Source organism: Coregonus lavaretus (assembly GCF_964263955.1).
Source record: "Coregonus lavaretus genome assembly, contig: HAP1_SCAFFOLD_79, whole genome shotgun sequence".
NCBI lineage: Eukaryota > Metazoa > Chordata > Actinopteri > Salmoniformes > Salmonidae > Coregonus > Coregonus lavaretus.
Genome location: NW_028157882.1, coordinates 441,488 through 456,466, shown reverse-complemented (window position 1 = coordinate 456,466; position 14,979 = coordinate 441,488). Strand labels below are relative to the sequence as shown.

General features: G+C 41.3%; 1 protein-coding gene across 2 annotated transcripts; it reads right to left on the bottom strand.

Moving 5' to 3' along the window:
* Nucleotides 1–1,200: 1,200 nt before the first annotated feature.
* LOC311124703 (uncharacterized protein) lies at nucleotides 1,201–14,308 on the bottom strand. 2 transcript variants are annotated; one of them, XM_084198807.1, is made up of 3 exons: nucleotides 14,207–14,308; nucleotides 7,546–8,256; nucleotides 1,201–2,408 (listed from the first exon to the last, which is right to left on the bottom strand). In XM_084198807.1, the coding sequence occupies exons 2-3, from the start codon at nucleotides 7,838–7,840 to the stop codon at nucleotides 1,642–1,644; spliced, it is 1,062 nt and encodes a 353-aa protein (XP_084054933.1). In that variant the 5' UTR covers nucleotides 7,841–8,256; nucleotides 14,207–14,308; the 3' UTR covers nucleotides 1,201–1,641. The 2 variants fall into 2 exon arrangements, with proteins under 2 accessions (XP_084054933.1, XP_084054934.1); XM_084198808.1 differs by having other exon boundaries at nucleotides 7,546–7,863; nucleotides 14,207–14,285.
* Nucleotides 14,309–14,979: the final 671 nt, after the last annotated feature.

The window sequence follows — 14,979 nt, the reverse complement described above, 5'->3', positions numbered from 1 at the left end:
CCTTGATCATTCTTAAATGGAAGAACTGAGCAATCGGGGGAGAAGGGCCTTGTTCAAGGAGGTGACCAAGAGTTGCTCTGTGGAGATGGGAGAACCTGCCAGAAAGACAACCATCTCCGCAGCACTCCACCAAATCAGGCCTTTATGGTAGAGTGGCCAGACGGAAGCCACTCCTCAGTAAAAGGCACATGACAGCCCGATTGGAGTTTGCCAAAAGGCACCTAAAAGATTGAACTCTTTGGCCTGAATGCCAAGCGTCACTTACATTTTACATTTTAGTCATTTAGCAGACGCTCTTATCCAGAGCGACTTACAGTTAGTGAGTGCATACATTTTATTTTTATTAATTTTTTCATACTGGCCCCCGTGGGAATCGAACCCACAACCCTGGCGTTGCAAACGCCATGCTCTACCAACTGAGCTACACGGGACACTTCTGGAGGACACCTGGCACTATCTCTACGGTGAAGCACGGTGGTGGCAGCATCATGCTGTGGGGATGTTTTTCAGCGGCAGGGACTGGGAGACTAGTCAGGATCGAGGGAAAGATGAACGGAGCAAATTATAGAGAGATCCTTGATGAAATCCTGCTCCAGAGTGCTCAGGACCTCAGACTGGGGGCAAAGCATCACCTTCCAACAGGACAACGACCCTAAGCACACAGGCAAGACAACGCAGGAGTGGCTTTGGGGCAAGTCTCTGAATATCCTTGAGTGGCCCAGCCAGAGCCCGGACTTGAACCCTATCGAACATCTCTGGAGTCACCTGAAAATAGCTGTGCAGCGACGCTCCCCATCCAACCTGACAGAGCTTGACAGGATCTGCAGAGAAGAATGGGAGAAACTCCCCAAATACAGGTGTGCCAAGCTTGTAGAGTGATACCGAAGAAGACTCGAGGCTGTAATCGCTGCCAACGGTGTTTCAACAAAGTACTGAGTAAAGGGTATGAATACTTATGTAAATGTGATACTTCAGTTTTTGCAAACATTCCTAAAAACCTGTTTTTGCTTTGTCATTATGGGGTATTGTGTGTAGATTAATGAGGGGGAAAAAACAATTTAATCAATTTTAGAATAAGGCTGTAACATAACAAAATGTGGAAAAAGTCAAGGGGTCTGAATACTTTCCAAATGCACTGTAATTCAAGAATGACCCGCCAGCATTATTTCAATATACAATACTCAAACAACTCCAAAACATGACTTTGAATCCTCTACTTTCACCACCAACATTTTTATTTCATAATATATCGTTATTAATATAGTGTTAATAACATCACACCCAAGTTGAAAAGGTTGTCACCCATTCTTCCTTCACCTCCACCATATTTACCTATGATACCCAGGATTCCCATCATTTATTAACAGACATCCAGTGTTTATAACATGTTACCAGGGTTACTCAGGGTTGAAGTGGTAAAACAATAGGTTAGGTAAACGCTGAGCAGTGATCGAGATGACCAGAGACAAGTTGAGTGGACTTTAATGCAAGAACCCCAGTCCTATTTGGGGGCGGGTCCTATTCTAATAAAAGGTGTGTTTTATATGTTTTACTCAAGTGGTTTGTAGTTAACTTTCTTCCAAAGCAGCAGAACTCACTTTAATGGGTATGTCGTCAGATTTGATGAGTGACCGAAACCTTTCACTCAGAGCAGTGGTTAGGCTTCTCTTTTGTGTGAGTAAGCTGGTGTCTATTTAGGGTCTGTAAAAGGGAAAAACTCATCCAACAAACAGAGCAGTGGTAAGGCTTCTCTCCTGTGTGAGTTCGCTGGTGTACCTTCAGGGTTGCTACCCGACTGAAACCCTTCCCACACTGAGAGCAGTGGAAAAGCTTATTTCCTGTGTGAGTTAACTGGTGTCTTGTTAGGTCTCCTGCCCGACTGAAAGCCTTTCCACACTGAGAGCAATGGTGATGCTTCTCTCCTGTGTGAATTAGCTGGTGTGTCTTCAAAGTTGATGAATGACTGAAACTCTTCCCACACTGAGAGCAGAGGAAAGGCTTCTTTCCTGTGTGAGTTAGCTGGTGTCTATTTAAGTTCTGTGAAAGAGAAAAACTCTTCCCACAAACAGAGCAATGGAAAGGTTTCTCCCCCGTGTGAGTTCGCTGGTGTGTTTTTAGTTTGCTTGGAGTCTGAAAACTCTTTCCACATTGACCACATGGGTATGTCTTCTTTCTTTTTTTAGTGGGTATTGATTTGAGGTGAGTTGGACAAATAAAACTGCCTCTGCAATCTGAGCAGGGGCGGGGCCTACAAGTGTGTCTTCTCAACTCCTCTGGCTCATAGAAACTAGTGAAGCAGTCCATGCAGTGGTGATGTTTCTGTCTTGAGTTCCTCTGTCTGTGTTGTTTATGGTTTCCTGATGCTGTGGAACTGGGCTCACTGTCTGAACCTGGGTTGGAGCTCTCTCCTGTGGGAATATGGATAGATATGGGGTTAGAATCAGGAACAGAGCATTGAAAGGGGCTTTAAAACTAGTTTAAGATTGATTAAGATCACTTCATTTGTCCAATTGAACACAAGGCCCAATGGAAATGTGACTTCCTCTTTAACCCAACCCCTCCTAAAAACCAACATAAACATACATGTTGGAGCAGAGGGCTGTCATACTATGGTGGTCGTGGAGCAGTTGTTGTGGGGGGTTAAGAGTCTTACTCAAGGGCACAACAGCAGGCGATGGCACTAGCCCAAACTTACAACTCTTTATTAATGGTTTCATTAATTAATAAGACGAGGTCTAATAATTAGACGAGGTCTAATCGTATCCAAAAGGGAATGCGTTCGATCCAACGACTACCTGCTAGCAGCATGTGTTCCGTGTTGGAAGCTATATCCATAAATCGGTTCTGATTGGGAAGTCGCCGTTTTCATCGCTGAGCAGTGAACAAGAAACTATTAAATCCAGTTTTTAGATACTGTGGTTAAGGCCCTTTTCTCACCAAGTCCATTTTTTTGTCCAAATAATTCGGACCAAAAAGAAAAACCGCCGCAATCCGTCAATAATATATTCGGAACACATTCGATATTTGCTGGGTTTTTTTGCATGCAAAAATAGACTGTTGACCAAAAGAAAGCGTTCTCTGGGATATGTGTTCTGCCACTGAAAAGGCCACGAAAAGTTAGTTGTTTGTATGAATTTATGAAATTTTCTCTGCCTGTTTTGTATGTTTGCAATGCATCAGTGCAGCAATTTATCAATCTGTCACCAGGCTAATCATTGAAGAGCTATGAGAAATAGAGAGAGGAGGAAGAGAGAGGAGAGGGAAGAGGAATAGAGAGAAGAGGGAAGAGGAACAGAGAGAAGAGGAAAGAGGAATAGAGGGAAGAGGAATAGAGAGGAGGAATAGAGAGGAGAGGGAAGAGGAACAGAGAGAAGAGGGAAGAGGATCAGAGGGAAGCGGAATAGAGCGGAGAGGAATAGAGAGAAGAGGGAAGAGGAACAGAGAGAAGAGGAATAGAGAGAAGAGGGAAGAGGAATAGGGAGAAGAGGGAAGGGGAATAGAGAGAAAAGGAAGAGAGAAGAGGGAAGAGGAACAGAGGGAAGAGGAACAGAGAAGAGGAATAGGGAGAAGAGGGAAGAGGAATAGATAGAAGAAGGAAGGGGAATAGAGAGAGGGAAGAGGAACAGAGAGAAGAGGAATAGAGAGGAGAGGAATAGAGAGAAAGGGAATAGAGAGAAAAGGAACAGAGAGAAGAGGAACAGAGAGAAGAGGAATAGAGAGAATAGGAATAGAGAGGAGAGGGACGAGGGATAGAGAGAAGAGGGAAGAGGAATAGAGAGGAGAGGGAAGAGGAATAAAGAGAGAAGAGGAATAGAGAGAAGAGGGAAAGGGAATAGAGAGAGGATGGAAGAGGAACAGAGAGAAGAGGAATAGAGAGGAGAGGAATATAGAGAAGGGGAATAGAGAGAAGAGGAACAGAGAGAAGAGGAATAGAGAGAATAGCGGCGCACAATTGGCCCAGCGTCATCCAGGGTAGGGGAGAGAATGGCTGGCAGGGATGTAGCTCATTTGATAGAGCATGGCGTTTGCAACGCCAGGGTTGTGGGTTCGATTCCCACGGGGGGCCAGTATGAAAAATAAAAAAATTATGTATACACTCACTAACTGTAAGTCGCTCTGGATAAGAGCGTCTGCTAAATGACTCAAATGTAAATGTAAAATGAACAGAGAGAAGAGGGAAGATGAATAGGAAGGAGAGGAATAGAGAGGAGAGGGAAGAGGAATAGAGAGAAGAGGGAAGAGGAATAGAGAGAAGAGGGAAGAGGAATAAAGAGAGGAGGAAAGAGGAATAGCGAGAAGAGGGAAGAGGAATAGAGAGAGGGGGGAAGAGGAATAGAGAGGAGAGGAATAGAGAGGAGAGGGAAGAGGAACAGAGAGAAGATGAATAAAGAGAAGAGGGAAGAGGAACAGAGAGAAGAGGAATAGAGAGGTATAGAGAGGAATAGAGAGGAGAGGGAAGAGGAATAGAGAGGAATAGAGAGGAGAGGAATAAAGAGAAGAGGGAAGGGAATAGAGAGAGGACGGAAGAGGAATAGAGAGGAATAGAGAGGAATAGAGAGGAGAGGTAAGAGGAATAGAGAGGAATAGAGAGGAGAGGGAAGAGGAATAGAGAGGAATAGAGAGGAGAGGAATAAAGAGAAGAGGGAAGGGAATAGAGAGAGGACGGAAGAGGAATAGAGAGAATAGGGAAGAGGAATAGAAATGAGGAACAGAGAGAAGAGGCATAGAGGCTCTCTCTCTCTCTCAAACTTTAGTAGTAGCCTAGCTTTTGACAGCCTACAGCCAGGATTTGAAGGTAGCCTATAGGCGTACGTTTTTTTACTGCGTTTAAAAAAAATAAAGAAAATGTGGTTTGCGTTTGTGTCTGAGATGCGCTGGTGGCTTGGATTGATGGGTCCTTTTAGCTGGGTGTGTGAGTTGGTCCGCTCTGACTGGACTCCACCCCTTTACATCGGACAGAAGGAACAACTAATACAAGCACGACACATTACAGCATGTCGGCAAGTGTCACGCGATGATCAAACATGTACGAGGAATGACGACGGGTGTCAGTTTATAGAGTTTCCGCTCTTATTAAATGGGATGCAACTGAAGCAGACGCAGCCTACCTCCTGTCGTGATTTATTCATGCTATAATATCTTCAGTTGTTTAGCTTAGACTGTAGCCTTATTGGAGTAATTGGTCATTTCCATGTAAAAAGGACTTATAAGCGCCAACATGTGAAGTTCATAGGAGCATGTCAAATTGGGTGCCAAATGAAAGCAGAGTCTATCTTTTTGAGAAATTAAGGCATATATATATATATATTTAAAACATTTTCCATCCTTAAAATTTTGGAATAAGCAAAGACTTTGATTTCAGGTCAAACAGATAGAAAAGGGGTCTTAGAAAACATTTACTAGAAAAAGTCTTAAAAAGGTATTAGAAATACATCAAAACACAATAATGTTGAAGTAAAGACCCGTGCCAACTAATATCAACACTTAGATTTAGTTTTGGATAAACTTTTCTGCCTTCCGTAAGTTTAAGAAACCTTGCCTTGTGCCTTGAAATTCCGTTACCAAAAACCCACATATCTTTAAGATATTTTCACGTCTCTCCCTCATGAGGAGGGAGGATAATGAAAGTTCACAGAAGTAACAAGTAAAGGTAGACCTACCAATTAATTAGTGTTTTTACTGATATCAATTTTCTTTGAATTATTAAGTGATTAAAACTCGAAATTACCAAATCAGTAAAATAATTTCTGATAAAATCGGTAACGGAATTTCTGCAATTGAATTGGCTACAATGGAAAATCATAGTAGTCACAAACCACAGCACAGTATAGTACAGTAAAGAAAAGTACAGTATAGTACAGTAGCGTTCAGTACAGTAGCGTTCAGTACAGTAGAGTTCAGTACAGTAGAGTTCAGTACAGTAGAGTTCAGTACTGTACAGAAGAGTTCAGTACAGTAGAGTTCAGTACAGTAGACGTTTATGATTGGTTCAGATTTGGTCCGGTCCAACCAAATTTGGTCGTTTGGAGGCAGAGCTCATTAAAATAATAGCCAGTGCGTAGAATAACACCCGTATATGTAAAGGATGATATTGTATATTTCTACCTTTGTGTTCCTGTTCAGGATATATCACCATCACTTTCATATCCATCATTCAGCATTTCTGTATAGTACAGGTCAGCGACCAATAATGAAATTCCGCTACAGTAATTCAGTTACCGGGTGTGAATCCACTTCAATAACTAAAATATTTTTTTTTCAAAGTCAATGTGTCATGTCATAGCTGACACCCCTTAATTTCTACAGATATCGTTGAATCTAAATTCAGAGCAGATATTGAAGTGTTTTGGGAATGCGTGGACACATAAAAAACTGTTTCCAGACTTTGCATCTGCTCAGTTCTTCCAGTAAATGTGTTTTTGTAAAATGTTCAGCGGAAATTGTTAAAAGTAGTCCTTGTGCATAGAGTTGTATGGTTTGTTAACCGTTGAAATCAATGCTTTTTGTTTGGCATCCATTTTCTCTCAGCGCAATTCCGTTACGGTGGAATTGCCCCACTACAATATGATTTATCTCTCATTACACCATCCTCCCTCTCTGCAGCAGCTTGTGACGTTGAACGAATATTTCATTAAAGTGTGGGGAAAACGCATCAGACTTGGTGTGAATGGTTTTCAGGGTTGGGGTCAATTCCGTTTCAATTCAGAAAGTAAACCTCATGGAAAAGCATTGAAGAGAATTGGAATTTCAGTGGGATTCCTGAATTGACCCCAACTATGATGGTTGTGTGTCAAAATCGGAATCCATATTGTTCCGGAATTCAGACCCAAAACAAATGTATGGCAGTTGGTGTGAAAAGGCCTTTAGAATCAGGAACAGAGCATTGAAGGGGGCTTTAAAATACTTGTTGATGCAAGTAGAAGCACAATAATACAGTTTTAGAATCCCTTGTGGTCGCCAAGACACCAACCTCTCTCCGTACTCCACACCTGAACTTACCTGGGTCACTGATACTATCTACTTCTTCCTCTAGACCCAAGGCACCAACCTCTCTCCGTACTCCACACCTGAACTTACCTGGGTCACTGATACTATCTACTTCTTCCTCTAGATCCAAGGCACCAACCTCTCTCCGTACTCCACACCTGAACTTACCTGGGTCACTGATACTATCTACTTCTTCCTCTAGACCCAAGGCACCAACCTCTCTCCGTACTCCACACCTGAACTTACCTGGGTCACTGATACTATCTACTTCTTCCTCTAGATCCAAGGCACCAACCTCTCTCCGTACTCCACACCTGAACTTACCTGGGTCACTGATACTATCTACTTCTTCCTCTAGATCCAAGGCACCAACCTCTCTCCGTACTCCACACCTGAACTTACCTGGGTCACTGATACTATCTACTTCTTCCTCTAGATCCAAGGCACCAACCTCTCTCCGTACTCCACACCTGAACTTACCTGGGTCACTGATACTATCTACTTCTTCCTCTAGATCCAAGTCACCAACCTCTCTCCGTACTCCACACCTGAACTTACCTGGGTCACTGATACTATCTACTTCTTCCTCCTCTTCCTCTAGATCTGGAGCAGACACATCCCTGTTCTCCTCTTCTTTCACTGCTCTCTCCTGCTCTTCTTTTACTCCACTCTCCTCCACTTCCTCCTGGACTTCTGTCTCCTCTTCTTCTTCTTTGATAATCACATTGAGTTCCAGTGTTTGACTGCAGTCCTCCAGCTTCACTGAGACCATCTCTGGACCCTGCAGTGAACTTCTCTGGGCTGGAACACCACAGCCAGAACCCAGGGACTCCATGGACTTGGGTTCAGACATGGTAGGCTAGTAGGTAGGTTGATCTGTAGGTGGTTTAGTAAAAAGAGGCAGATACAGTGGAGGGTGAGTTGCACATAGATAGCTAAAACTATACTGAACAAAAATATAAAACTCAACATGCAACAATTTCAAAGAATTTACTGAGTTACAGTTCATAGAAGGAAATCAGTCTATTGAAATAAATTCATTAGGCCCTAATCAATGGATTTCACATGACTGGGCACCCACTTGGGAGTCAGGCCCAGCCAATCAGAATGAGTTTTCCCCCACAAAAGGGCTTTATTACAGACAGAAATACTCCTCAGCACCCCCCATCCCCCTCTTTAGATGATCCCGCAGGTGAAGAAGCCGGATGTGGAGGTCCTGGGCTGGTGTGGTTACACGGGGTCTGCCGGTTGGATGTACTGCCAAATTCTCTAAAATGACATTGGAGGTGGCTTATGGTAAGGAAATGAACATTACATTCTCTGGCAACAGCTCTGTTGGACATTTCTGCAGTCAGCATGCCAATTGCACACTCCCTCAAAACTTGAGACATCTGTAGCATTGTGTTGTGTGACAAAACTGCACGTTTTAGAGTGGCCTTTTATTGTCCCCAGCACAAGGTGCACCTGTGTAATGACCATGCTGTTTAATCAGCTTCTTGATATGCCACACCCTGCCACATCTGTCAGGTGGATGGATTATCTTGGTAAATGAGAAATGCTCACTAACAGGGATGTAAACAATTTTGTGCAAAACATTTGAGCTAAATACGCTTTTTGTGCGTATGAAAAACTTCTGGGATCTTTTATTTCAGCTCATGAAAAATGGGACCAACACTTTACATGTTTCGTTTATATTTTTGTTCAGTATTCATTCAAAAGTGTTGTAAACAGTCATGGCACTCCTACAGGACTGCCAGTTGTAGGGCTCTATAAAATTGGTTTTAATTTGGTTCCCGGTTTCCGTTTTTTCAGGTTTTTTCAGGCTTTCGCTCTCAAAATCACAGTTTTTAACCCTTTACACTTGTGGGAATTGGCCTATATTGATAGGACTAAATTGAAATATTTCTTACATAAAAAATATAAACAGCATATGAAATGCATATGCATATGCACGGTAGCACTTGAAAGGGAACAGTTTGGAGATTATGGGAAAATTATTAGACTAAAGTTGAGGACACAACAGTTGATCTGACAAGACTATATCCAAACATTGCATTGTTGATTTTATGTGCATTTTACATTTATTGTACTTTGACGCATTTGTTGATAACGAAATCTGAAAATACTCTGGAAACATTCAGTAACATGATAAGAATATTCCTGGAATATGTTGGGGTAGGTGCAACATAAGACAAAAACAATACAAGGGTTTGAGTGAGAGGACTAACTGGTGTCTCCAAGTGGCCACACACCTCTCCAAAGTGTGCACAGTTCCTAGTTCATTTCAATGGACTTTTATGACTCAAAGAAGTTTTCAAAAAAAAAAAAAAACGTATAGTTGCTCTCCTAGCTATGACGTTGAGGAACTAGAGCAAGCACACTTGTAGTTGTTTTGAACACAATCCTGCATCCCCACCATCACACAATTACTGTTGTTGTTTACGCAATCCAAACACGGCCATTATAAATGCCAATCTGGGTCAAGCTTGTTCTATTGCCAACATGACCAGTATTTATTATAGTCCCTCAAAGTCTCATCTTTCAAAATACGTAGAGTCCTCTTAATTTACAGCATTTCCCTCTCAAGACAGCAAAACATTTACAAAAAGTTACCCAATTAGCGGGAGGGATTGGGGCGACTTGTCGCGCCCGATGCTCAAGTTCAGAACGGCTGTCAGTCAAAACCCACACAGCGCTGTGAAGTGCAAAGCCTGAGCTCTGACGTCATTTATGGCATGTTAAATGTGCAGCCCACCGTGTTCCAATTTAGGTGCTTATCAGCGCCCAAATCTGCTATTCTGAGTGTAAAGTTCTACTAGAAAAACTAAATTGGATGTTGTAAGTCCACAACAATGCTTAAGCCTCTTTTGAGGTCTGGGAAAAATAGAATAAATGTAGATTTTTGGGTGTAGTTTTACTTTAATGCAAGTGTGCACCAGCAGCAGACCATTGTTTGGTTACCAATGTTTCTGTAGCGCTCACATGATTGACGAGTTTGCAAAACAAATGGCCACTGGATTGATGCAAATAATCATGATATCATTCTGCCAGGTAGGCATAGGCTACTTTGTAGTTAACATTTAATTGAGAAGGTTTTTGCGAAATCCTTTCCATCTCTACCAGAAGGTTATCATTAGCATCATCGCTAAAGGCTACACAAAGTGGTAGACATAGTAGGGCTGTCCCCAACTAAAAAACATCTTGGTCCACCAAGAGTCATCTGTTCTTTCGCCCAATCGATTGGTCAAAATGTTAGAACGTGTATTTTTCCATATATAGACACATCCATGGGTTTTAATCAACTCAACTATATGCACTGAGCTTGTCTGATGCTTTAAGTGAACTGTTTGATTAAATAATTAAGACACACAAATGACTAGAGGGAGTCCGACCGCAATTTATTTGATAGTGCTCAGACTTGCTGCTCTGTGTTAAAAAAACAAAGACAGCGAGTGACTGTGTGACTAGCATACTTATTTTCCACCATAATTTGCAAATAAATTCATAAAAAATCCTACAATGTGATTTTCTGGATTTTCTTCCCTCAATTTGTCTGTCATAGTTGATGTGTACCTATGATGAAAATTACAGGCCTCTCTCATCTTTTTAAGTGGGAGAACTTGCACAATTGGTGGCTGACTAAATACTTTTTTTCCCCACTGTATGCATCTCATGCATGTAACCAATATGGCCTGACCTATAGCATATCATAATCACATCAATAAATTGGTTATAACAAACTCTGAACACTGTGACAAATTACCTTAAAACTGGGGGAATGTTTACTGGTTGCTCAGTATGTAAAGGTGAAGTCAAATGTGTTGAATAAATTGACTAGTTGTGGAAAATACTGGAGATCAAGAAAAATAAGGTAAGGAGAGCTGCATGCATATTATATATGCCGAACAGGTGCTGTTAGATTACAATAATTTTTCTGACTGTTTGGAACAATGTATACAACACCAAATAAATGATAAGCGTACCAGAGAATCTGTTGTAACGTTTTTGTAAAGCCTTTATTACAGCAAAGACTAAAAACAGTTGCATTCATTAGTGAATACAATTTCCTAAAATGGAATGGTTTAGGCCTGTTTATTGTTTACGCTAATTATTCAATGATCGCTTTGTTATTTTATTTTAAAACTAAAATGCTTGATTGCATTTCAAATCATGAATGACTCGTATGCTGTGTGATGACCTGACCGGATTAATGATTGATACAGTAGCCTATATAAGTATTGAAATATAGGCCTAAGTAAGTTACGGTATTAAGACTAAACAGGATGCGCTCTTAGGCCTCCAGCTCGATGGTGGTTATACAAGGCTACTATACTAAGCCTACTAATGATAATGACATCACTTATTATTAATATGATGATCATAATTATAATAATAACAATATGAAAGAGATAAAGGAAAAAGGAGAGTTATTATTATTATAAATATTATTTTTCTGACAATTTGGAACAGTGTAAACACAAAATCAATTATAAATAATACCAGAGGCTGGTCTAACGAGAGAAAAAAAAGTGTAAAGCCTTTATTACAGCAAAGCAAAGATTAAAAACAGCCACATTTGTGAAATTGTTTATCCGACGTGGTTGCGTGAGTCTTAGAGTTCACGAAATCAGTAGGCTATTAACAAAACACTCAAACAGGCAACATAAGCAGGATCTGTCTTATTTATGTAGATATATAGATGTTATACGTTATATATATGGATGATTTATAAAGCCAGGCACGTTTAACAGTTAGGCTGTTGATTATAGACCTAATTAAGTTGGGGTTTCCTCTCTCCTCACTTTTCTTAGACAATTATGGCAAGGGCTGTTTTATTGTCTCCTAACTCTGCTGCTGCCTCCGCCGCATTGTTCTCAACACCAATATGCAGGTTAACTTTTCTTTTATACACATAGCAACGTGGTCTAGGAAAAGGCACCAATTCAACAGCGCACTGATGTGTTTCAGAACCGCGGACAGCGACCACTATCCAACGTGGGAGAAAGCGCATGTTATAAAATCTAATTATTTTTTATTTGTGTTGCATCATTGTTCTGACATAATATAACCATATACAATTTCAGTAGCACATGTCTTAGACTGATGGACTGTGCCATCCCCACGGCCTCCACAATGGATCAGTCCACTCAGACAGGAGCCAATCAGACAGGTGTCCTGTAGACCATTATTTAAATGTTTTTCCTACTGTTCGACTAAAGAAATCTCGGTCGACCAACAGCCTATCGACCAAACAATGGACCAGTCCACTAAATGGGGTCAGCAGACACTGGGAGACAAATTAACCTTTCAGCAGGACAATAACCTAAAACACAAGGCCAAATATACACTGGAGTTGCTTACCAAGATGACATTGAATGTTCCTAAGTAGCCTAGTTAAAGTTGACTTAATTCGGCCTGAAAATCTATGGCAAGACTTGAAAATGGCTGTCTAGCAATGATCAACCAACTTGACAGAGGTTGAATAATTCTTTAAAGAATAATGTGCAAATATTGTACAATCCAGGTGTGTAAAGCTATTAGAGACTTACCCAGAAAGAATCAAAGCTGTAATTGCTGCCAAAGGTAATTCTAACATGTATTGATTCAGGGGTGTGAATACTTATGTGAATGAGATATTTATGTATTTCAATACATTTGCAAACATTTATAAAAACCTGTTTTCACTTTTTTATTATGGGGTATTGTGGGTGAGAGAAAAATATATTTAATCCATTTTGAATTCAGCCTGTAACACAACAGAATGTGGAAAAGGTCCAGGGGGTATGAATACTTTCCCAAGGCACTGTAACAGGGGCCTTCAACTCCTGTTCTGGACAGCCCATCTGCATGGTGTGCAGGCTCTTGTTCCATCCCAGTACTAACGCAGTGGGTTCAGCTAAATCAAATAATCATAATCCTCAATTTAGCCCTCATCACTTGAAATTCGTATGGGTATGAATACTTTATAGCTTATGATATGTCCCTTTTGTAAAACCATGGCCTCGGCTTGATATGCTGATGCTATTTGCTCCTTTGCATTGTTTAGTCCTGGCAGTCTCATACATTTGTAACTATATGTTAAACCCATAGTCATCTGGTATTATCTCATGCACCTTTGTTGATGTGTTCCTAATGCGTGTCCCTCGTCTCTCTTCTAGACCGCCACTTCCTCCCACAACCGCACCTTCCTACTGGCCTTACAAGCCCCAACTCCTAACCTTCCTACTGGCCTTACAAGCCCCAACTCCTAACCTTCCTACTGGCCTTACAAGCCCCAACTCCTAACCTTCCTACTGGCCTTACAAGCCCCAACTCCTAACCTTCCTACTGGCCTTACAAGCCCCAACTCCTAACCTTCCTACTGGCCTTACAAGCCCCAACTCCTAACCTTCCTACTGGCCTTACAAGCCCCCAACTCCTAACCTTCCTACTGGCCTTACAAGCCCCAACTCCTAACCTTCCTACTGGCCTTACAAGCCCCAACTCCTAACCTTCCTACTGGCCTTACAAGCCCCAACTCCTAACCTTCCTACTGGCCTTACAAGCCCCAACTCCTAACCTTCCTACTGGCCTTACAAGCCCCAACTCCTAACCTTCCTACTGGCCTTACAAGCCCCAACTCCTAACCTTCCTACTGGCCTTACAAGCCCCAACTCCTAACCTTCCCCCGTGTGCCTCTGTGTTCGTGTGCAACTGTGTTTATAATAAATACCCTAAAACGTGGATTATTAACCTCCATCTCCTAATTGTGTTCTGACCGATTCAGCAACACCCCTGAACTAGCATATACAGTCCACCTAGTCCTTTTCTTCAAAAATAGTTATTTTTTAAAAAGTCGTAGCTACTGTAATTACCTAGCTAGTTGTTAATGTCTACTGTACTGGACAGAAAAACTGACCAAATTTAGCGAGAATTTACTTCTGGGTAACCGAGATTAGCTAGCTGCCGTCATTACAATGTTTCTCATCACTTCAATAGCCCCAAGGTAGACCCACCCAAGTTAGCTAGCTGGCTACTAAGGTGATGGAAAATAGTTAAGGGCTGCTCCTCTTCCTCTCTGCTAATAAACAAAGCTAGCTAGCTAGCTAGCTAGCTAACAGTATATAGGTTTCTGGCCCTCAGTACCCGTTATTCCACCAATGTGGCTTTCACTGACGATTTATAATGGAAGCCAGACTTTATTAACGCTCATAAACAGTTCAACAGATCATAAACTCACCTTTTAAAAATAGTCCTCGTCGTCAGTTGTTTGGCTGAGTAACACAACTGGCCGAGAACCAGCCGCACTGTAAACTTCCGCCCGCGTTCTAAAACCGGAAGTGGCTATATATTTGTGCTGCTATTTGTTTTTTGTGAGTGTAGCGTTAGATGGTAGGGTATTTGTTGTATTTTATTTTGTTTAAGCAAAAATATAAGGGAGTTATACTCCAGTCTAGTGGGTGGCGGTAATGCAACATTTATTGGATGCCAACCGCTGTTAAACCTAATCGAAGAAGATATTTGTGCTGAGGTCAGTTAGATACTGTAGGTATGTAGCCAGCAACTTAAATAAAAATATATAAAGGCAGCTGAAAATTATATAGTATTACTATATAGTATTATTAATGACAATTAGTGTTAATCAAATCAAATCAAATTTTATTGGTCACATGCGCCGAATACTACAGGTGCAGACATTACAGTGAAATGCTTACTTACAGCCCTTAACCAACAGTGCATTTATTTTAAACAAAAAAAGTAAAAATAAAACAACAACAAAAAAGTGTTGAGAAGAAAAAGAGCAGAAGTAAAATAAAGTGACAGTAGGGAGGCTATATATACAGGGGGGTACCGTTGCAGAGTCAATGTGCGGGGGGGCACCGGCTAGTTGAGGTAATATGTACATGTGGGTAGAGTTAAAGTGACTATGCATAAATAATTAACAGAGTAGCAGCAGCGTAAAAAGGATGGTTATGTCACATGCGCCGAATACAACAGCTGTAGACCTCACCG